Here is a 22,461-nt window from a genome sequence, read left to right on the forward strand (position 1 = left end):
CAAGTATGTAGCAACATAAAATGATCCATTTTCAAATCAAAATAAATCAAAACTAGAATCTGAAAAAAAAAAAATCAACACAAGAAATGTTTGAAAAAGAAAGCAAAAACAAGAAAAGAAATGGGAGAAGCCCCACTACCAAAGACAGTCGTAATCTTAATGCTACAGTTTCCGCCTGTGTACTGTCCCAAAACTCACAATGGACATATCAAATCCAAAGTTGCTGGTCTGATGCTTCTGTCCCAGTTCAATCCTGTGCAAAAGGGCCTCAATGCGTGCTGGATCAAACCCTTCCCTGCAGAGAATACATCACTGCCATCAATGATTTCATCTTCAGTTTCAAGATGTCAAAAAATGTGCAGACTGAACCATACATGCTACACCACATCTGCTTAAAAAAAAAAAGAGCAGATGCCAGACCTCTAAGCATGAACCGAACACACTGGACAGGTCTTAAGAGCCTACCCTTGGTTTTTATAAAACATAAAAAACAAAATTAGAAATAGAAATAAAAAGAAGGTATTGAAATAATTACACAAAATGAACAAACAAGTAGATATACAATATGAATTAAGATGAAAGATATTGAAAGGCAAATGCACAAAATAAAATAATAATAATAATAATGAAAATAGGCCATATTCTGCAAACTTGTGTGTCAATGATGACATATTGGCCTTAACAATACTCAGCAATGCTTTGGTTATCGAACACCCAACAAGGGATAGATTTAGAACTGGCAGCCCTACCACTAGAAGAGATGAATGTCTCGCAAAAACTGATGAAACAATAAAAAGGTTAAAAAAAAAGAAAAAGTTAACAGTCCCAATGCCTTTTTATTACTAGGTGGGCAATGAAAGGATGGGTCACGGTTAAGTATGTGTAATTAAATTCAATTTTACATCCACTATGTCTAGGGCTCAGCATAGGAAGGCAGGGGCTAATCTCCTCCTTCCGCCATTCTAACCTTCCCCTACAGAAGTCAGGTGCTCATTCAAACCTGAGCAGAGTGAGGAAAGAGAAACAACACCATGCTGAAACAAAGCCTTGATCCATGATCACTGGATCAGAAGACAAAAGCCTAACAGACTGTGTCATGGTGCCTCTCATGACAAAAGATGACAGACCAAGAAAATCTATGTATCTGCATCTTACATATTCTCAAACAATGGTCTATATTATATATTGGACACAGAGGGGCACAGTTCCAAGACTTATATCTTAACTATCATTCATATTTCATAAGAGCTGTCTGTATCTTCCAAATTTCCAAAGAGTCAAGTCTTTACTTATACACTATAAGACTGTTTCTGTGACTCATTGAAGATTTTGATTTCTTTACTAAACTAAAGGCTGGATGGCTAGAAACCAACATTACACAGAAATACATAAAATATTTAGTGTTTACATATGTACATTATGACAGGACCTAATAATATAAGACTTCCATACTGTCCTGTTGATTTTATTGTATTGTATTTTATCGTGATGTCAGAAAACTGTTTGAACCAAGCCAGCATGCATCACTTACTTGATGACCTGCTGCAGGGTGTGGTCAATGATCTTTGTCACCTTTTTCACGTCAGACTTTTTGATCCCTTGCAGACCCACAGCGTAGCTGGACTCCTTAGTGCTGTCATTGAACCTGTACACATATCTAGTCTTTTTCAGTGACAGTCTCCCACCAAGTATTTGTGAAGAACAGCACAAAAAACACAAAGCTGGACTCTTTGGTGCTGTCATGGAAACTGTACACACATCCAGTCTTTTTCAATGACAGTCCCCTGTCACATGTTTGAGAAGAACAGTACAAAGTCTACAAAGCTGGACTCTGGTGCTATCATGGAATATGTACACACATCCAGTCTTTTTCAGTGAGTCTCCTGTCACATGTTTGTGAAGAGCAGTACAAAGTCTACAAAGCTGGACTCTGGTGCTATCATGGAACCTGTACACACATCCAGTCTTTTTCAGTGACAGTCTCCTGCCACATGCTTGTGAAGAGCAGTATGAAGTGCATAACTTATACTGGTGAGTGGGGAGATGTGTGCACCAATATCTCAACCCGAAGACTGATTCAGATATAAGAAAACTTGAAAGTACTGTTTACTACTACAACAACAACAAAAAACAATAACAAACAAACCAACAACAACAACAAAAAGAAGGAAAAATCTGTGCTGCTGTTGAATCCAGTCCTAAAAATCTTAAAATAAAGGTCTATTTTCAATACCCATCAAGAAAATTGACAGTATGTCTATATTTTGTTTGGTTGGTTGGTTGTTTAACTTCACTGATTTAAATTTTATTTCATTTTCTATTTTTATTTTTATGTCTGTAAACTGGGTTCTTTGATATATGTTTCATTGACAATATTTTGTTTGGCTTGTTTTTGTGTGGGTTTTTTTTTTCCTGTTTTTTTTCTGTTTTTTTTTTTTTTTAAATCACTGATATGAAAACATGAGCACAGTCTTCAAGCAGTCCTCCAATACTTAGCCTGACAAACAACAATATTAAAAATGATAATGACAAAATACTACTACTATTACTACTTATAATATTTATAATAGTATAAAATACTTATATGGCACAAACTCCTCATATAGTGGGCTCAAAGTGACTCACATGAAACAACACTTCTTATATATACAAAAGCACAAAATGGCATATGCAGATATACAAGAGAAAAAAAGAAAAAAAAAGCATACATCTATATGCACGAAGACAACATCCCAGATAGCAAATACCAACCAGTGCATCTAAACGCACAAAATATGCCCTACACACACACACACACACACATGCCCCCCATGACCCACCCCCACACACACAGAGTAAACACTCCCCCACAAGCACACACACTACTAGGAGAATTCCTGCAGCTCACCCTGTGATAGGAGCATAGTCACTGCCGATGTTGGCAGCCAGCAGAGAGCTGTAGAAGGGAGCTGTCTCCCCGTCCGTCAGCAAATGACACACTATCTGCTGCACAAACTTCTCATATGTGTCCGTGATGCTGCAAACACACAACACCCACTCTCTGTCAACAGGGCTGATCAGGAAATGCAGAAGTCCTCCCAGAAACAGTACTGACAGTTCTAGTTGTTGTTGTTTTTTCTGAGAGGCAAACTATGCTATTAGCAACTGTATAAGCAGTTCTAATATCTCCTTTGATGAAAAAAAAAAAATGCTATCACTGTTTCAGTAACAGCATCAGCAGTTCTAATATTTCCTGAGGGACAAAAAAAAAAAAAAAAAAAAAAAAAAAAAAGCCATTAAAGTATCAGCAGTTTCAGTCATTCCTGAGTGGCAAAAGTGCTGTCAATAACAGTATCAGCAGTTCCCATATTTCCCTAGGGGCAAAAGTGCTATCAGTAAACAGCGCCATAAGGTCTAATATTTCCTGAGGTACAAAAAATGCTACCACTTAAAATATTGGCACTTCTAATAATTATTACCTTCAGAAAATTTAAATCATGAGTTTTTCAAGTCATGGGTGAAGAATACAAACAACTTTAAACTTCACAGTAAATGTTACACCAAAGAACTTCTGATTTCTCCCTGTGCTACATAACACATACGTGACAGACATAGGTTCAAGAGTGTGAACTTCAAACAGGACAGGTACATGAAAATGATCAATATATCAAATGCATGTATGTGAAAATTTTGCGGGAATGAAAATTTAATTTAAAAAAAACAAAACAAAAAAAACACAACAAGAAAACAGACATACTCTGAAAGAAGGTAAGCAACAGCGACGGTGGTCTGTTTTCTCGGGTCGGGTGCCATGGGGTCTGGAGGGCAAGTGATGCTGTACTGTCTCTGTCGGCAACATCATTCTTGTCAACACATACATTCACACCATGCATAGGTGAATATATGTATACAAACACAACACACACATATCTCCATCAGAAAATGGCAGCGCTGTTACTGATCATTAAATTCTGTTTCGTAAGATAATCATATTTGACACAAATCACTAAAATAGAGATTGAGGATACTGCAAAATTAAAAAAAAGGGCAATATTTCCATACTAAATCAAAGCTGCTGCAGGGTTTATCAAAGTATTGCTTTGTTCAATGATGATTTATATACCCATGTCGGAGATGTAATCTTCAATAACATGCAGTTAAATTTTTAAAAATCAATAATTATTTTTCTCACTAAAAAAAAAACAACAAAAAATATTTACTCACAGGTTTTTTCCAACGTTGTTCCTTGGGCACTGTGGTGTCGATGGAGATTTTGTCAAACCCATTCAGATAGTTCCCAATGTACTCAAGGTGATTTTCCAATGGGAAGTTTCCATAAGTGAAAAACCTGCACAACATTTTGACGCATTCAGCAATTATGATCGGATTCAAACAAAAATAATAACTAAAAATATAGGGAGCAATAGGGATGACTTGAGGCAAGCACCTTCAGACAAACACATTCTTAATCACACACATAATACACACACACACACACACACACACACACACACACACACACACACACACACACCCCACACACATAAAATCCAGAAGAACATACACAAACCTAGAGTTAGAAGGATGGTAGTGGGATGCATGAAAGTCTTTCAGCTGTGCCCATGTGAGGTCTGGAATACACTTTGGGTCTCCTCCACTGATCACCCCGTATGTGTGACTGGGCATCAGCTGATTCAGTGCTGCTGTCGCAAACAGGCTCTGAGAACTAGACTGCAACATGACAACAGAACGGATTCGTTTTAATAGTTTGGCAGAGAATCTGGTCTGTGCTTTTTGGAGGGTCTGTGTCTTTTTCTTTTTTTCCCCTCGCATATGACTGTTTGACGTCAGGAGTCCACAGCTCTTGATTTTGACATCTCAGTTCCTGTATCAACTGGATACTTAGTATTGAATGTATTAGTTGGATACTTGGCATTCTATATATCACTTGGACACTTAGCATTCTATGTAGCATTTGGATACCAAAGCACAGCATTATATGTAGCATCTGGATACTAAAGCACAGTGTTTTATGCATCATTTGGATACCAAAAGAAAGCATTCCAAAACATAGCATTCTATTTAGCATTTGGATTCCAAAACACAACATTCTCTGTAAAATTTGGATATTAAAGCACAGCATTCTATGCAGCATTGGATAATATAGCACAGCATTCTATGTATCATTCTGATACCAAAGTACATCATTCTATGTAGCATTTGGATACCAAAGCACATCATTCTATGTAGCGTTTGAATACTAAAGCACAGTACTCTATGCATTATTTTGATACCAAAGCACAGTATGTAGCATTTGGATAATTTGCATTCTATATCTTATTTGGAAACCGAAGCACATCATTCTATGTAGCATTTGGATACAAAAACACAACATTCTATGTATCGTTTGGATACCAAAACACAACATTCTATGGTAACATATGGATACCAAAGCATAGCATCCTATGTAGCATTCTGTGTTACATTTGAATACTAAGACATAGCATCCTATATCCTATGTAGCATTTGGATACCAAAGCACAGCATTCTGTGTTACATTTGAATACCAAGGCATAGCATCCTATGTGTCATTTGGATACCAAAGCACAACATTCTTTGTATCATTTGGATATCAAAGCATAGCATTCTGTGCTGCATTCTAATGCAAAATGCAGCATCTGGAAACTAAAACAATAATTAACTTATTGTATTTCACACAACACTTATATAACTTTTCAACAGGAGCAGAAATAGAGAATGTATAACTGAATAATAAGTCACAAGATTTAAATTAGATGAAATAATATTTTTGCACCTGCAATCAAGGAAAACTTAGAGGGATGAGGGCAGTTTCCATGGTTCTACCTGAAACCAGTCCTAAAACTCTATGAATATACTTGAAAAAAAAAAAAAAAAAAAAAGAATCTTCTTAGACCTCTCCTGTAAGCTACAAGCTGAAACTCAACAAATATGAAGGCTTTTTGTTCAGGCTCTATTCATTCTCTACAATTTCTAAACCTTAACAGTCATAATGAATAGAGATAACAGCATGTATACATCCAAACATCTGCACAACTTCCAGACCATTATCCACCAAACTAAAACTCTGCTAATATTTAACAGGATTTTTTTTCCACAACAACTGTCAAACAAAAATATATGTCACTACTTACAAAGACCCCTTTCATTTCATTGTAAACGACTCCCTTTAAGGTGAGGGGTGAATCTGTATTCTGAGGGTCCTCTGGTTCCAGTCTCCAGCCTTCCTGGCTGCGGGCACACACATAAAAATAACCCCCAAACATTGACTCATTCAGCCCTGTGCCTGAGCATTGCCCTGGCTTCAATATTTGTCACATTAAAATGGTTTTCACATTTGTACATATGCATAAACATTTCCATGTCCCACCTCCTTCAACTGACAGCATATGGCAAGATTCTCGACTGGACCCCTCCAGCCTCCATTATTAAGCACACAGTTACAGGGACCTCCTACGGACCCAGGGCAGACAGGAAGCGCTGAGGTTCCATTTGAAACACTCAGCACCCTACCTTTAACCGCCTATACAATGTCTTGAGAGAGGAGTAGTCTCAAAGACGATGCCACAAACGGAAATCTTGGCAAACTACAAAAATATACAAAATTTTACTCACCCAGATTTTGGTCACTTTAACATACTGTGTCTACAAATGATCCTTGAAAGTATCATTTCAAACTTGAAATAGCATTTGATTCGTGAGAGGAAAAAAAAAAGAAAAAATAAATAATTAGAATAAATAAAACAATTTTCAGTCTTCAATTATCAATCCTGCAAGGATCGTTTGAAGAAACAGGCATCTGTATTTACATGGCCACATCACTGGTACCAATTATTTTGTTGAAATTTGATTTTGTTCTTGATTATTTTGTAATGGTATTTGTTCGCTTACCCCTTCATGAGGGACCATGGCCTCATGAATAAACCATTTGCATTCGCATTTGCGTACACACACACACACACAGATGAAACAATGCACTGGCATCAATATCGCAGCCTTACAGACATGAAGGCCCAACTGTCAACTGACTAATGAATGAACCCAGGTCCCACACTACATATAAATGCACATGAAGTCCTACTCACAAATTCACACACACATGTGTGTGTGTGTGTGTGTGCGTGTGTGTGTGTGTATATGTGTGGCTTCCGGAAAGAACACGGGACTATCGACATGGTGTTTGCTGCCAGGCAGCTCCAGGAGAAGTGTCAGGAACAGAACGCCGACCTTTACTCCACCTATGTTGATCTGACCAAGGCCTTCGATACTGTTAGCAGAGATGGCCTTTGTAGAATCATGGCGAAGTACGGATGTCCCAGAAAGTTCATCACCATCATACGGCAACTACACGATGGGATGCTGGCCCTAGTCCAAGACAACGGAGAGACTTCAGAACCATTCCCTGTCTCCAGTCAAGCAAGGGTGTGTTCTTGCCCCCACCCTGTTCAGTCTCATGTTTTCAGCCATGCTGACGGATGCCTTCAGAGACGCTGACAAAGGCATTGGCATCAGGTATCGCACAGATGGCTCACTCCTCAACCTCAGGAGGCTTCAAGCAAAAACCAGGGTGAGGACAGACACCATCAATGACTTCCTGTTTGTTGATGACTGCGCTCTCAACGCTGCCTCCGAAGCTGACATGCAACACAGCGTCGACAAGTTCTCTGCTGCCTGTGACAACTTTGGCCTCACAATCAGCACAAAGAAGACTGAGGTGATGCACCAGCCAGCTCCAGGAAAGCCTTACATTGAACCAGACATCTTCATCAACGGGCAACGACTGAACGCGGTGGACAAGTTCACATACCTGGGCAGTACACTCTCTCGCACAGTTGTCATTGACGACGAGGTGAATGCCAGACTCGCCAAAGCCTGCGCTGCCTTCGGGAGACTCCATAAGAACGTTTGGAACAGGAGAGGCATCACCCTGGAGATGAAGCTCAAAGTATACAAGGCCATAGTTCTCACCACACTGCTCTATGGATGTGAATCATGGACGGTCTACAAATGCCACGCCAAAAAGCTGAACCACTCCCACACCACCAGCCGCAGAAAACTTCTCGCCATAAAGTGGCAAGAGAAGATCCCTGACACAGAGGTGCTCACTCGTGCAAACTTGCCCAGCATCTACACCATCTTGATGAAGGCCCAGCTGCGCTGGGCAGGCCATGTAGTTCGCATGCCAGACCACCGGCTCCCCAAGAAACTGCTGTATGGCGAACTCCAACATGGCAAGCGCTCCCAAGGAGGCCAAAAGAAGCGCTTCAAAGACACTCTGAAAACTTCTCTGAAGGCCTTCAACAACAGCCACGACACGTGGGAGCTGAATGCAATGGACAGACCAAAGTGGCATTCAGCTGTCCACAAAGGCGCCAAATCCTCCGAGGCCAACAGAATCACTGCAGCAGAGCAACGCAGACAGGCTAGGAAAAGCAGTGCCAGCAAGTCCACGACAGCCGCCACCATCCCCTGTCCACACTGAGTCAGAACCTTCTGGGCGCGGATTGGCCTGACCAGTCATCTGCGCACCCACAAAGCCCAACCCACCCACCCCCAGGATAACTAGATGGTCCTCGTCGATCCCGATGGACGAACCACACACAACACACACACACGTGTGTATGTATGTATATATGTATGTATATATATATATATATATATATATATATATATGTGTGTGTGTGTGTGTGTGTGTGTGTGTGTGTGTGTGTACATACATATATATATATATATATATATATATATATATATATATATATATATATATACATATATATATATATATATATATATATATATATATATATATATATATATATATATACATATATATATCTACGGCTGTGAGCCGTTAAAAAATTTAGAAAACACACACACACACACACAGGTCCAAGAATGAATAAACACCCACAATACACACACACACATACACAGATGGATAGATATAGATAGACAGACAGACAGATAGATAGACAGATAGATAGACAGATAGATAGATCTATGAAATCCACTCTCACCAGAAGTCCAGTTCCCTGAGGAGAGGTCTAAAGGCAGCATCCATGTAGACAGACAACAAATTCCGGAAGTCTTGTGGATTCTGAGTTGAAAAGGGGTACATGGTCCAATCGTAAGCTGAAAATTACACAGGAAGAAAAAGAACCATCAATAAATTAACAACAACAATGATGATAATGCCCAATTTGGTGTGCACAGAGACAGTAGCTCCTGAGAATACACACACAGCCACACACACATGCTTTCAGACATGGATAACAATAACAAAAAAAACAAAGAATATCTGAGAGAAGTCAAACTACACCCCACTACTACAAGTCATATCATGTTCTGATTCACTACGGCTACTTGCTCCCCATGTAAAAACCAGATCCTTCTGTGATCCTTCCTTTACCCATTCAGCTTGATTTCTCTGGAACTGTTTACCTCATGATCTTCGCTACTTTCCCTCACTTTAATCTTTTAAAACTGGTCGGAAAACTCACCTTTTTAAAAAAAAACACCTATGCATAGGCCTATAATCCCTTTTTCTTTTTCTTTTTTAATGACATTCAGTTATAAGCCATTTGAACTTTGTGTGTGCATGTGTGTGCGCATATGTGCACACATCAGTGCATGTGTAAGCGAGAATGCAAGTTTGGGTTTGTTTATTTAACAATCTGTCAATGGTGATTTTGAGGAAGAGCAGAGACATGGGTATTGTTATAATGTAAAGGTATGTGGGTTGTTGTGTTGCTGCTGCTGCTGTGTGTGTGTGTGTGTGTGTGAGTGTGTGAATAAATAATAATGTAACACATAGTCTTTCAATATTGTCTATGCATTTGTGTTTTAACTCATTATCTCCTGATTATTTTTCTTCCTTTTATAATGGCATGTGTGTGTGTGTGTGCATTATGTTTTATTGTAAAGTGCCTTGAGCTGCCATAGGATGCATCAATTAATAACAATAATAATAATTATTTTTATTATCATTACTAATATCATCAATATAATCATTATCATTGATATGATTATTATTATTTACTTTATGCACACAGGCTGAAGAACACTGGCATGTGGTGTGTGTGTGGGGTGTGTGTGTGTGTGTGGGGGGGGGGGGGTCTAGGTATGAGCATATACAAGTCAAAGCATGCATGTACGTGCATTATATTTTCCAAATGCTTGCAACTTATTTCATGCATGTGTGCGTGCGTGCATTTGTGCATACATGAAAGCCTGCATGCATCTGAGCACGTGTGTGCATAGTGTGCAAACAAATGTAAGCGCAAGCACGTGTGTGCGCATGCATGTGTGTGCATGCACATGTTTACTTGCATGCATTAATGCCATGAGACAAACCTGTTAATGCATTCATGAATGTGGCCAGAGAGCGACTCAGCATCTTGAAGAAAGGATCGTGGACCGGATATTTCTCGGAACCGCAGAGGACTGTGTGTTCCAGGATGTGCGGCACACCCGTGCTGTCCATGGGGGTGGTGCGAAACATCACACTGACAAACAGCAAATGTTAACTTTTACTTTGCTATTCACACACTTGTTCCAAAAAATGTGGGTCTGTCACACCAATTTTCTCTTAACCCCTAGGCTGCCTATATGACGAGATAACTCATCATCGCAAGCATGTACGCTTCACTGCCACAATGACGAGATGACTCATCATCAAAATATTCTGACTTTTCCCTGGTTTGCATTCAGTTCGTTGACAAAAAAAAAAAAAAAAAAGGGTAGCTTTAGCTTGGGCAGTCTTTCTAGATTCCATTCATAGCTAGAAACACCATCTATGTCATGAGGCAGTCCTTTATTTGAATGTTTTGGTTGGATTACTGCTGCAGGTGTTTGCCTGGCTCCTCTCCTCACTCACTTAACAAAATGTCGGACTGATGCTGTGCTCAAGACATGCGATCGTGGCGAACTAAATCAACCAAGATTGCTTTCTTTAGCTGATGCTCAGAAAGAATTGAAGCGTAAATTCGAAGACAATGATGAACATTAATAGAACGATTTGATAGAAAATAAAGGGAGCAATCAAGAGAGTGGCCAAGAAACGACTATCAGTGAGTGATACTGGCTGTACAGATGTAGCAGACGACAGAAAGTGACCGAATTATTAGCAGTGTGAGCGATTTTCTTGGCACTTAGCCAGTGTGGTCTGATAAGAACTGGATAAAGTGACTGTGTGAGAGGGGTGAAGAGGAGGGGGGTGGAGACTGGGGGGGCATGGCCTCACATCCATATTATCACTTGGAGAAGTCATAATGCATTGTGTATATATCTCTTTAAAAAAAAAAAAAAATTTTTTTTACTGTGGTTGTTCTAGTATGATTTTGTGTGTGCAGATATCCATTTGTCCATGATCCAGAAAATATGATATTTTAGTGCAAATTACCGGACTAATGTTTGTAATGAACAAGTTGAAAATGTGACAAAAAACAAAATACTGATTTCAAAACAACAGCATTTCACTGAAAATATATAAAATGGGAAAACATTATGTGTTTTCTATTCTTTATTCATTTACCTTTCAGAAAATATATACTTTTATGGGTCTTTCTCCAATAACAAAGAGCACATCATTTTTTTTAAAATTTATACCCGTTTTTTGGGAAAAAACCCTGGCAAATAGATTTCACTAAAATCTTATTTTCCTGGCAGCGAAAGGGTTAAGAAACACATCACTCTATCTGTATGCTGAGACCTGTTCTTGCATAAGAAGCAATCCACCCTACCTGCCAAAAGGAGCAGGTCACCCTGTCTGTATGGTGTGGGTCTCTCAGACCCATTCTTGCAAAGTAAACAAATCATCCCATCTGTGTAGTACTGGTCTCAGACCCATTTTTGCAAGAGAAGCAATTTATCCTATCTGTACTGTGTGGGTCTCACAGACTCATTTTGCAAAAGAAGCAATTCATCTTATCTGTATGGTGTAGTCTCAAATCTATTCTTGCTAAAGAAGCAATTCACCCTATCTGTGCCCTGTTGGGCTCTCGGGCCCGTTTTTGCAAAAGCAGTTCATCCATCTATGTACAGTGTTGGTCCATCACAGCCATACTCTCAATAAGAGTCATTTCATCAATACTCCCCTGTGTGCACATTGTGGGTCTGTGACCCATGTCATTTTTTGTGGGGATGCACATAAACCCAAGGCCTCCATTAAGTATGGCATCCAACCTGACAGATGCAATTCAGGCTAAATTTGAAAAGAGGGGGTAAGTTTTTTATTTTTTGCGTCCGTGGGCTGCAGCTCCTATGTTCACTCATATGTAACGAGTGGGTTTTTACATGTATTATCATTTTTACCCCCACCATGTAAGGAGCCATACTCACATTTTCAGGGATGTGCACACCGGGTATATTCTTATTTCCATAAGCCACCCAACTCTGACATGGATTACAGGATCTTTTACGTGCGAATTTCATCTTCTGCATATGCATACACACAAAAGTGGGTTCAGGCACTAGCAGGTCTGCACATATATTGACCTGGGTGATCTGAAAAATCTCCACCCTTTACCCACCTGGTTTGCTGAGACTGGGGATCGAGCCCAGGAATCAAAGGTGAGAATCCAGTGTTCATTTGACCACTGCACCCATCAATGAGTAGGTAAACAGTGCACTTTCCTGTGTTGATATCTTTAGCTTTTTAGAAAGTGTGAATCTGTCAGACTAGCTAATTCAGAACTGGAATAAATGCTAGATGTGGTAAAACAAAAAATTGTTCCCATTTTTTAAAGACAAAAATCACCAGTGCTTATCAATCTGCACCCATAATGCACAGTGTATGTTAGTGACAATGACACACTGCCAACAATAGATGCTCAAGATTTTTTTTTTTTTAATCCACTTCCCAAAACATTACAAAAGTGACCAAGATGAGGCCAAAGAGAAGCAAACTCAAAATATCCTGCAGCACATATGAATCAAATTCACACAGATACACAACATACACACAAATGAACACAAACACATCAGCATCTCTCTTTGATCTTGAAAACAACATGAAAATAAAGGTACATGCATTTATGTAGTCTCTCTCAACATTATAGCCCAACCACCTTTAAAAAAACCCCATTAAACCATACCCCATGTTTTATATCTTGCTCATCTTGTTGCGGCTGTTAGTTTGTATTTGACAGCTGCCTATGAAATTCTCCTCTTCTTTCTTTATATTCATGTGTTACCTTGTTTGCTTTCTTGTATAAATTTACAACATTGTTTTTATGAGGGAAGAGCATATATGTGTGGATATATGTATACATTATGCATGATGTCCTACCCACACAAAAACCTTTCATTCCATGCTTTTCCCCCTCTGTCTCAGTTTCTGTCTGTCTCTCTCTCTTTCTCTCTCTCTCTCTCTCTAGCCCACAAGCTTCCCTTGCTATATTAATGTTCTCCAATTATTGTTATGTGTATCTCTATCAGTATACATGTTCATTGTTAATCACAACTCCCTGCAATTTGATAATATATACTATACTATGTTTTCTTCTCCCTTACTTTCCAATCTAACACAATTCTTATATTCTGATGTGTGTGTCAAGTTTCATTTCTCTTTATATGTTATAACCATCATGATTGTGCCTTTATTATTTAGTGTTGTGTAGAGTAGACCCTTTTTAGGGTGGGGACTGGATGAAAAAAGTGCAACAAAAGTCCACCAGTGCTTATCTATTATCCTTGGAAATAAAGAATTTTGTATCCTCTCTCGGTCTCTCTCGGTCTCGGTCTCTCTCTTAATTACTGACATGAAATTATCCATGTGTAGTTGTTTTTGGTTTTTTGTTTGTTTGTTTTGTTGTTTTTTTTCTTTTCTTCACTCTCGTTTGTATTTACAATAATGAGTCAATAGCTTTCTGAATAAATCAATTTCAAGTCTGAAGTCTCACTCTTGTGTCACCTGAAGGCATTGTTGTCATCTTCTCGAGCAGCGTGCATGTGTTGAGCCCCTGTTTTGTCATGTTGTAACATCACTGCTGTCATGTAGAACTCTGGCACCTCTGTGACCTGTATGTCAGAACACATCAGACACTGCAACATGTTGACACTCTTCAAAACTGGTAACTGTAAATGGTATCAAAAAATCAAAAATGTTCAGAGAAAGCATTCTAGTTCTGTATAAGTCTATCCTCCTCACAACTTGTGCTTGCAAAGAGACCTGTATCTTTTAAGTAATGCTCAGTTCCACATCCCAGTTTCAAGACTGATCCCAAAAGTTTCACAACAGCATCAAAGTATAATAATCCACATCAGCCAAGAGAATTTATAGATGATTTGTACAGAATTAAAATCTGTTGTAGAAAGTGACTATTACTATTAGGCACTAAGTCATCCATCAAAAAAATGTGGTGCAAGGACTTTGATTTCAGTAACTCAGTCCTTCATGTAACTGGGAAAAAACATAACTGACACGGATCTACAGTACAGCCCTGATATGGACCACTGTGGTTGGCTGGGATATAAGCAACATGATCTATAGCAAATCTTCCTGTTAAAAACAGGCACGACACATGTATAACACAAAAAAACATGACTGAAAAAATTCACTTATTCTTGTCAGGATACATAAAAAATATCAATGGCAAAGAAAAATCCTTTTTTTTTAAAGACAGGGAAGCATGAAGAATGAACACATAGTTATGCCAAATGAAAAACTGTTTCAAAAACACTGATGATTCAGCATAAAAACAGAAATACTGTTTCAGAAACATTCATGACTCAGAATAAGCTTTTCAAACAACACAAAGAAGTGCTCTCAGCCTCACTTTCTGCACAGAGTAGCCATGAACTCTGTCACCTGGTTTCAGTGCTCTGGCTGCTTCACGGGCTTTGCTGCTGCTGTACCGCCAAACCTGATTCTGTCTGAAACAGCCGCAACAGTCTTGTATTACCTGTTCTATGGATCATCATTGCATTGTTGATGAATAGATTTAAATGAACTCTTTTGAGGCTTTTTTCACAAAGATATAAAAGTGGCGGAGCATACATCTGCTCAACAGTATCCTCTTGAGTTGTTTTTTGTATTTGTTTTTTTCAAAAGATATAATAATATTGTGAAGTGGCAGAGCATACATCTGCCATCAGAGCATACATCTGCCACAGCTTCCTGCTGTGTTGTTTTTTGTTTGTTTTATTCACAAAGATATATAATAAAGTGGCAGAGCATACACCTGCTTAACAGTCTCCAGTGAGGCTGTCTATGGTTTTGAATTAACATTAACCCTGACCAAAACTAATCAACAATAAATTATACATAAACAAAAAACAAGAGAGGCAAGGCCTTCAAGACTCACTTGTGATACACTTTTTTTTTTAAATCCAAGCTTTTTATGTATTGAGTATAATTTCAAAATGTAATGTTTAAGACGAGAAAGATCAGTTTAAAGCAAATTAAGTCCCCTAGCAATAATTATTTCCCTTTTTTGATATCTGCACCAAAACGTTTGCAAAATAAATAAAACTTCCAGGCTTAGCAAAAGAAGTTCCTGTTTGAACAAAAAATGATAATAATGACTGCTCTTGTTGTTGGGTCAGAATATCAGATCAAAGTGCCAAGTTTAGAGAATACAAAAAATACAAATATAATAGTAAATGCAGTTTGCATATAAATTATAATTAGGCTTCTTTTTTTCTTTTTCTTTTTTTTGTGCCCATCCCAGAGGTGCAATATTGTTTTAAACAAGATGACTGGAAAGAACTGAATTTTTCCTATTTTTATGCCTAATTTGGTGTCAATGACAAAGTATTTGCAGAGAAATGTCAATGTTAAAGTTTACCACACACACACACACACACAGACAACCGAACACCAGGTTAAAACATAGTGAGTCAATAAATGGTAATGAAACAAGTCCTCTGTCTCCAGTACTGTGTGAAAAACAAACCCGAAAAACAGAATAATAAAAAAAAAGGTAAGTGGCCATTCATTATTTCCTTTTCTTCTTCATTTTTAGGTCATGATGAATAAAATCTATACACATTAATTATGCATGGAATTCAAACCATGATATACCATGATGATATACCATCAATGAAAACTCCTGTTATTTACTTGGTCATTTCTTCTCACAGATCCACCCCACCCCTTTCATAAACACATGCAATGTGTTTTGCATTCATGTTTAATGTTTTACATAAAAAAACAAGAGAGGCAAGGCCTTCAAGACTCACTTGTGATAAATTAAGTCCCCTAGCATTAATTACAGAGTAATTTCCCTTTTTTACTATCTGCACCAAAATGTTTGCAAAATAAATAAAAATTCCATGCTTAGCAAAAGAAGTTCCTGTTTGAACAAAAATGATAATAATGACTCCTCTTGTTGTTGTGTCAGAATAAGAGGTCAAAGTGCCAAGTTTAGAGAATACAAAAAATATAAATATAACAGTAAATGCAGTTTGCATATAATTAGGCTTCTTTTTTTGTGCCCATCCCAGAGGTGCAATATTGTTTTAAACACGATGACTGGAAAGAACTGAATTTTTCCTATTTTTATGCCTAATTTGGTGCCAGCTGACAAAGTATTTGCAGAGAAAATGTCAATGTTAAAGTTTACCACGGACACAGACACACACACACACAGACAACCGAATACCGGGTTAAAACATAGACTCACTTTGTTTACACAAGTGAGTCAAAAATAGGAAAAAGGGCCAGCAAGTTAAATATGGATATAACTTCAAGGGGGATTGTCATACTTAGTCATAGCTTTGATTTTCACTTACCTGTTTGAGAGTCTGTTCAGCAGCCGCTGGATATTCAATCCAGATGTTATCAAACGCATCTTGTTATGTTTCACTTTCTGAACTTCAAGTCCTGAAACAAAATGTATGAACATAATTTTACGCACTTTTTTTTTTTTTTTGCTTTTGCTCTTGCTCTCTCTCCGTCTCACACTCACACACACATACAAAACCACACACACACACACACACAAACACTCACTCACACACTTACACACACTCATGCAAACACACACACACACACACACACACACACACACACACACGCATGCATGCTCACAGCAAAGCCTTCAGGTTCACATGTGATTCCTGCTAATTGATAAATAAATAAAGGCATGATTTTTTTTTTTAAAGCTGTTTATATAGTTCTTCTATATTTTTTCATTATAATACAAAACTTATTTATTCTTTCATAATCATACAAAAGTTATGGTTTCAGTTGTGACAAAATTTGAAACCAGGTAATAAACATACATATAACAGGTGGTGCCTTAATTGAATTATCAGTACTCTGAGGATGCTCTTCAACTACAACACTGATAAAAAAAAAAGTTTTTGTACAAAATTCAAAATCAAATACCGGTACTAATACAAGAAAGTTTTGTTTCATTAATAGAGCTAATAATGTATGGAACAAATTGCCACTTTATCTTTAAAAAAAGAAAAAGAAAAGCACCATCTACTAATTCATTCAAGAATCAACTAGACAATTCCATAAAATCCTCAACTATTTCCAGAAAGTTTGATGAATACATACCTGGGAAATGAAGCACTGAACCATGATCAAAATTTCTACCAAAATATGTTATGAAACAAAGACCTGTGACCTAGCATCTTGAGTGACATCTCCTGCCCACATCTTTGCAGATGACACAGTCCTTTATATACCGATCACTGCCCTCAGCGACCATTACACCCAACGAGCTGACCTCAAGAGACTCGAGGCCAGGGAGACAGAATGGGAGATGCAGTTCCATCCTGAAAAGTGCAGTGTCCTGACATACAACACTAGGAAAAACAGCAGCCCTCATAAGTGCCACCTGAATGGTCACCTGCTGGAAGCTGCGGCGTCAACGAAATATCCAGGCATCACACTCCGCTTCACCATATTGACAGCATGGTGTCTAAAGAGAATTTGACACGCAACTTCCTGCAAAGAAACCCGAGAAAAGTGACAACTAAAATCAAGACACTCTCCTGCAAGTCCCTAATATGCACTATTCTTGATTAAGCAAGCACTGCATGGAACAAGAAAGAAGTGAAAAAATAAAAGCAATCCAATCGGCAGCAGCATGGTTTGTACTCAATAGATACCAACCAGCACCACCGAACAGCAGTGGGAAATCCTGGAAAGGTGTAGGAGTAGGGCCAGATTGTCCATGCTTTTCTAGATCAGCAGGGGACTTGCAAAAGTAAGGTGCCCACACCTCCACCAAGAACAGCAACATGTTAGAAGAACCCACACACAAATCTTTGACAGAATCCCCTGTAGAGTGGACAACAGGCTGAACGCCTTCTTCCCAAGGATAGTTTGTGACTGGAGCGTCCTGCCCCAGGAGATGGTCAATGCCCCAACCCTTGTCACATTTGTTCAGGTATCCATCTGCAAACCCACTGACCCCTGACAAACCCACCTATCCCATAACCTCCACTCTTTTCCTTCTTTTTTGTCTCAAACTGGCACTCACCGCCAAAATGGTCAACGTTATGACCCTGGGCATCAAATGGAAGAAGAAGGGACAATCTAAATGCTTCAAAGCTTGCTTTTTCCCTATCCTTCTACTCCTTCTATCAAGAAAGACAATAATGGAAGTGAAAAGTACTGATGTGCAAATGAGAGACACAGGTCACAAGTGTGTTTGAGCAAAACATATTTTATACTCATAATGCAGATGAACCTTAGGTTCTTTGGTGAGAGATCCCAGATCTAAATAATGTATACCTAACTACAGCCATGAAGTATATTGACACATTATCCGCTGACATAATTTCAGCACACAAAAAAGAATTGACGTCAAATGCCACTGAAGTTTTTGTGAGACAAATGGACCCTGAACAAGATAGTGATGGAAATCATCTCTGTTCAGTTTAGTTTAACGTCTTTTCCCTGTTTAGTGATATTACATTATTAGACAAGGGGGCTTGGGGGTGGGTGGGGGATAAATAAATAAATATCATCTCCATGTGTGTGTGTGTGTGCGCGCGCACTCATGCATCTGTGTGTGTGTGTGCTTCTGTGTGTGTGTCTGCATCTGTGTCTCTGTGTGCATGCATGTATATGCGTGTGTCTGGCAATGTATGTCTGTGTGGGGTGTATGTAAACGATGACAAAATGTGTGTGCACACATGTGTACATGCATGCATCTGTGTGTGTGTGTGTGTGTGTGTGTGTGTGTGTGTTTTCCCTGTAAAAATTATGTGCGAAAAACATTGGCACATCAGGCCATTGGCATATCGGTATTCTCCTAAACACTGGAGTGAATCTTGTTCTGCTGGTGTTTTTCTTCAGTGAGTGCTTGTTGTGATAGGAATCTCTCGATTTGATCAAAACAACAGGCCTGTATCCACATTTCTTCCCCTCTACACCTCTGTGTGACTGGCGGAGTGAACGCCCACACCTTCTTGTGAACATTACTCATTCCGTCTTGAGGGGTAAAATTGTGGATATTGCCCATAGAACAGATGAGAAATGGGTTTTTGCATCCAGATGGGTGATATCAAGGAGGCGGGGTTTTTTTTTCCTTCCCCCGATTATGTCGTCAAATATACCTGCAGTACTCTCCAAACCACTGTTTTCAGCGACATCACATCTAAGTCTCATCCCTCCCCATTTTCTCCCTGGATTTGCACATATTTCAGAAATAGCTTTTATAGGACTGGGACCAGCTTTCATGGGACTGGAGTGATGGCCTAGAGGTAACGCATCTGCCTAGGAAGCGAGAGAATCTGAGCGCACTGGTTCGAATCACGGCTCAGCCGCCGATATTTTCTCCCCCTCCACTAGACCTTGAGTGGTGGTCTGGACACTTGTCATTCGGATGAGATGATAAACCAAGGTCCCGCGTGCAGCATGCACTTAGCGCACATAAAATAACCTACGGCAACAAAAGGGTTGTTCCTGGCAAAATTCTGTAGAAAAATCCATTTAGATAGGAAAAACAAATAAAACTGCACGCAGGAAAAATTACAAAAAAATGGGTGGCGCTGTAGTGCAGTGACACGCTCTCCCTGGGGAGAGCAGCCCGAATTTCACAAAGAGAAATCTGTTGTGACAAAAAGAGAAATACAATACAATACAATACACAGTCGAGTATCATCCACTTCACAGATGCCTCTTTGGGTGTGTTGCTCTAATTACCTGACCAACACTGCAAGTGTCTGTATCTCTCAGGCCTGTTTGAAACCAGGACATCATTATGAAAGGAAGCGTAGAGTACAGCCTTGTCATGTAGTCCCAAACCAAAATAAACCTCCATAGCAACATCATCATCATCATAGGCATCCTCTTTCTCCTTCATCATTACCAATATAAACACAATAGAAGTCCAAAAGTCTGTGGCCTTTCATGCCCTGCTGTCATGGTGACCTCAGTTTCAATACCCCTCCACTTCCATGCTTGGGTTGAGTCTTGTCAAGGTCTTCAGTGTCAGCGGATTCATGGGAGACTGCCGTTAGAGGGACGTGGTGGCGGTCTCCATGCTGGGAGGGACGCTCACTCAGTCTGGCTCCGCGAATAAGCCATTACTGTCATCAGTAGGGGGTTTAGTAGGTGGTGTTCTAAGTAAGTTAAATCAGAACAGGCACCATTGAACACCACCGAAGTGACTCAGCAGCAGTGCAGGGTCTCCTCTGGTGTGTGGCCTCCTAGCGACCAAACATCGATGGTTCCCTGTGGACTGCCAACGCTGAGAATGTGATGGACAAACCCAGGTGTGGCCGTGTATGGGTGAGTCGGAATGAACGGCGTGGGAGTAATGCCACTGAAACGGGACAAATGATGGGGCAGCAAAAAAAGAAAAAAAAAAGAAAAAAAAAGAAGCTTTTAAGGTGGCATTAAAGCCTTTCAGAGTACTCCATGCACTCGCTACTGAGCTGGCTTCCTCCTTGACCCTGATCTTCAACTCGTCCCTCCAGAGTGGTGAATTTCCTCAGAACTGGAAAACAGTGCATGTAACCCCCATGCTCAAGAAGGGAGAATGCTACCGTCCTGAGAACTAGACACATCTCGCTTACCTGCATCACCTGTAAAGTCATGGAACACATCGTCATCAGCCACATTATGCATTACGCAGAAGAGAATGTTATTGTTCCAGAACAACATAGCTTTCGGCAAGGTGGGTCCTGTGAAACCCAGATTCTTGGACTTGTTGACAAGCTGACCAGTGATCTTCAGGCAGGAAATCATGTTGACCTGGTTGTGACAGACTTTCAGAATACCTTTGACAAAGTCAACCACAGCATTCAGTAGATTCAGGAGTTCCCCTAGGCTCCATTCTTGATCCAGCATCATTCCTCCTATACATCAAGGACCTGCCCAGTCAGATCGAATCCAGCGCCAGACTCTTTGCTGATGACACCATTTGCCAGTGCTCTGTCTCATAATACCAGTCCATACTGCAAGAAGATCTTCGCAAGTTGGAAGTAAAGGAAGACAGCTGGGACATCAGCAAGTGGCAAGTCCTCAGAATGACCATGCATAAGACAACGTTCTTCACAACCAACCACTGCAGAAGGTTATCACTACCAAGTAGTGAAGTACCTTGGCATCACTATTGCAGCAGACATGTCTTGGGAGCCCCAAATCCATACCATCGCTAAGTGGCAAGCAGGACTCTGGGCTTTCTCAGAAGGACCCTGAAGATGAATGCAATGGGTGTGAAGTACAGGGCTCCCAATACATTTGTCCAACCAAACTAACAATATGCATGCTCCGATTGGGACCCTCCAATGACAATCATAACATGAGCTTGGGAGCTGTCCAAAGGTACAGAAGAACCTCCAGCGTAGAGGACTCCAGTGTAGGAGACAAAAGGCATGCCTTACAAACTTCCACAAGTTCACACTACAAACTGATTTCAAGCAATCTTCAACAACCTGAGAGATGAAGGCTGACGCATCTTTTATGGAAAAGCGTATTTATGCATAACTCTCACATCCCTGACATAAGACGCTGGGAGGTGAATGATTAGAAGCCTTTCCGAAACACCTAAAAATGTGAATAACAATGTCTAAGTTCAGCCCTCTTGAAATCGAAAGTCTTCACCGACCTCAATCTGCGAAGCCGGGAAGGTCACACATACTGACAGAGAACATGATCATGATCAATGATGTAATGTAAATATACCATGAGAAGGGGAAAAAAACACAAACTGTTACACACAATAGTACCAGCATAACAGTTAAGAAACCCTGATCAAGGTCGTTTCATATTGCGTACCGGTAGTTTAAAGAGATAACCTGGAATGGACACAGAAATCAACAGTTTGCAGCAGACGATACAGATCATGCACAACGGGCGCAGCCATACATTTGCTATAAAAAGTTGGAATGTTGTGGAAAATCAAATCACTTAAATTTCGACATATAGTCATCAGATTAACATGGTGCTAAATGGAATTACCTTTGTCGGAAAGTAGATATTTCAGTTATTTACAGTTTGGGTCACATTTCTCGAGCGATTTGTTTTTTTAG

General features: G+C 39.5%; 1 protein-coding gene across 2 annotated transcripts in view; it reads right to left on the minus strand.

The window, feature by feature from the left end:
• LOC143288055 (presequence protease, mitochondrial-like) overlaps positions 1–22,306 on the minus strand; it is a 41,923-nt gene extending 19,617 nt beyond the window's left edge. Inside the window, exons 1-13 of one of the 2 annotated variants that reach the window (XM_076596324.1) lie at positions 22,208–22,306; positions 16,753–16,843; positions 14,796–14,892; positions 13,931–14,037; positions 10,372–10,523; positions 9,036–9,150; positions 6,153–6,249; positions 4,550–4,710; positions 4,204–4,327; positions 3,737–3,825; positions 2,888–3,016; positions 1,532–1,645; positions 199–295 (exon numbers count right to left, since the gene is read on the minus strand). In XM_076596324.1, coding sequence (XP_076452439.1) covers positions 199–295; positions 1,532–1,645; positions 2,888–3,016; positions 3,737–3,825; positions 4,204–4,327; positions 4,550–4,710; positions 6,153–6,249; positions 9,036–9,150; positions 10,372–10,523; positions 13,931–14,037; positions 14,796–14,892; positions 16,753–16,811 — 1,341 coding nt within the window. In that variant the 5' untranslated portion in view covers positions 16,812–16,843; positions 22,208–22,306. Of the gene's footprint in view, positions 1–198; positions 296–1,531; positions 1,646–2,887; positions 3,017–3,736; positions 3,826–4,203; positions 4,328–4,549; positions 4,711–6,152; positions 6,250–9,035; positions 9,151–10,371; positions 10,524–13,930; positions 14,038–14,795; positions 14,893–16,752; positions 16,844–22,207 lie in introns of those variants that run through there. The other variant, XM_076596332.1, reaches the window with a different exon arrangement.
• Between the last annotated feature and the right edge of the window lie 155 nt (positions 22,307–22,461).

The sequence above is a fragment of the Babylonia areolata genome, chromosome 1, assembly GCF_041734735.1.
Source record: "Babylonia areolata isolate BAREFJ2019XMU chromosome 1, ASM4173473v1, whole genome shotgun sequence".
NCBI classification, from domain to species: Eukaryota; Metazoa; Mollusca; class Gastropoda; order Neogastropoda; family Buccinidae; genus Babylonia; species Babylonia areolata.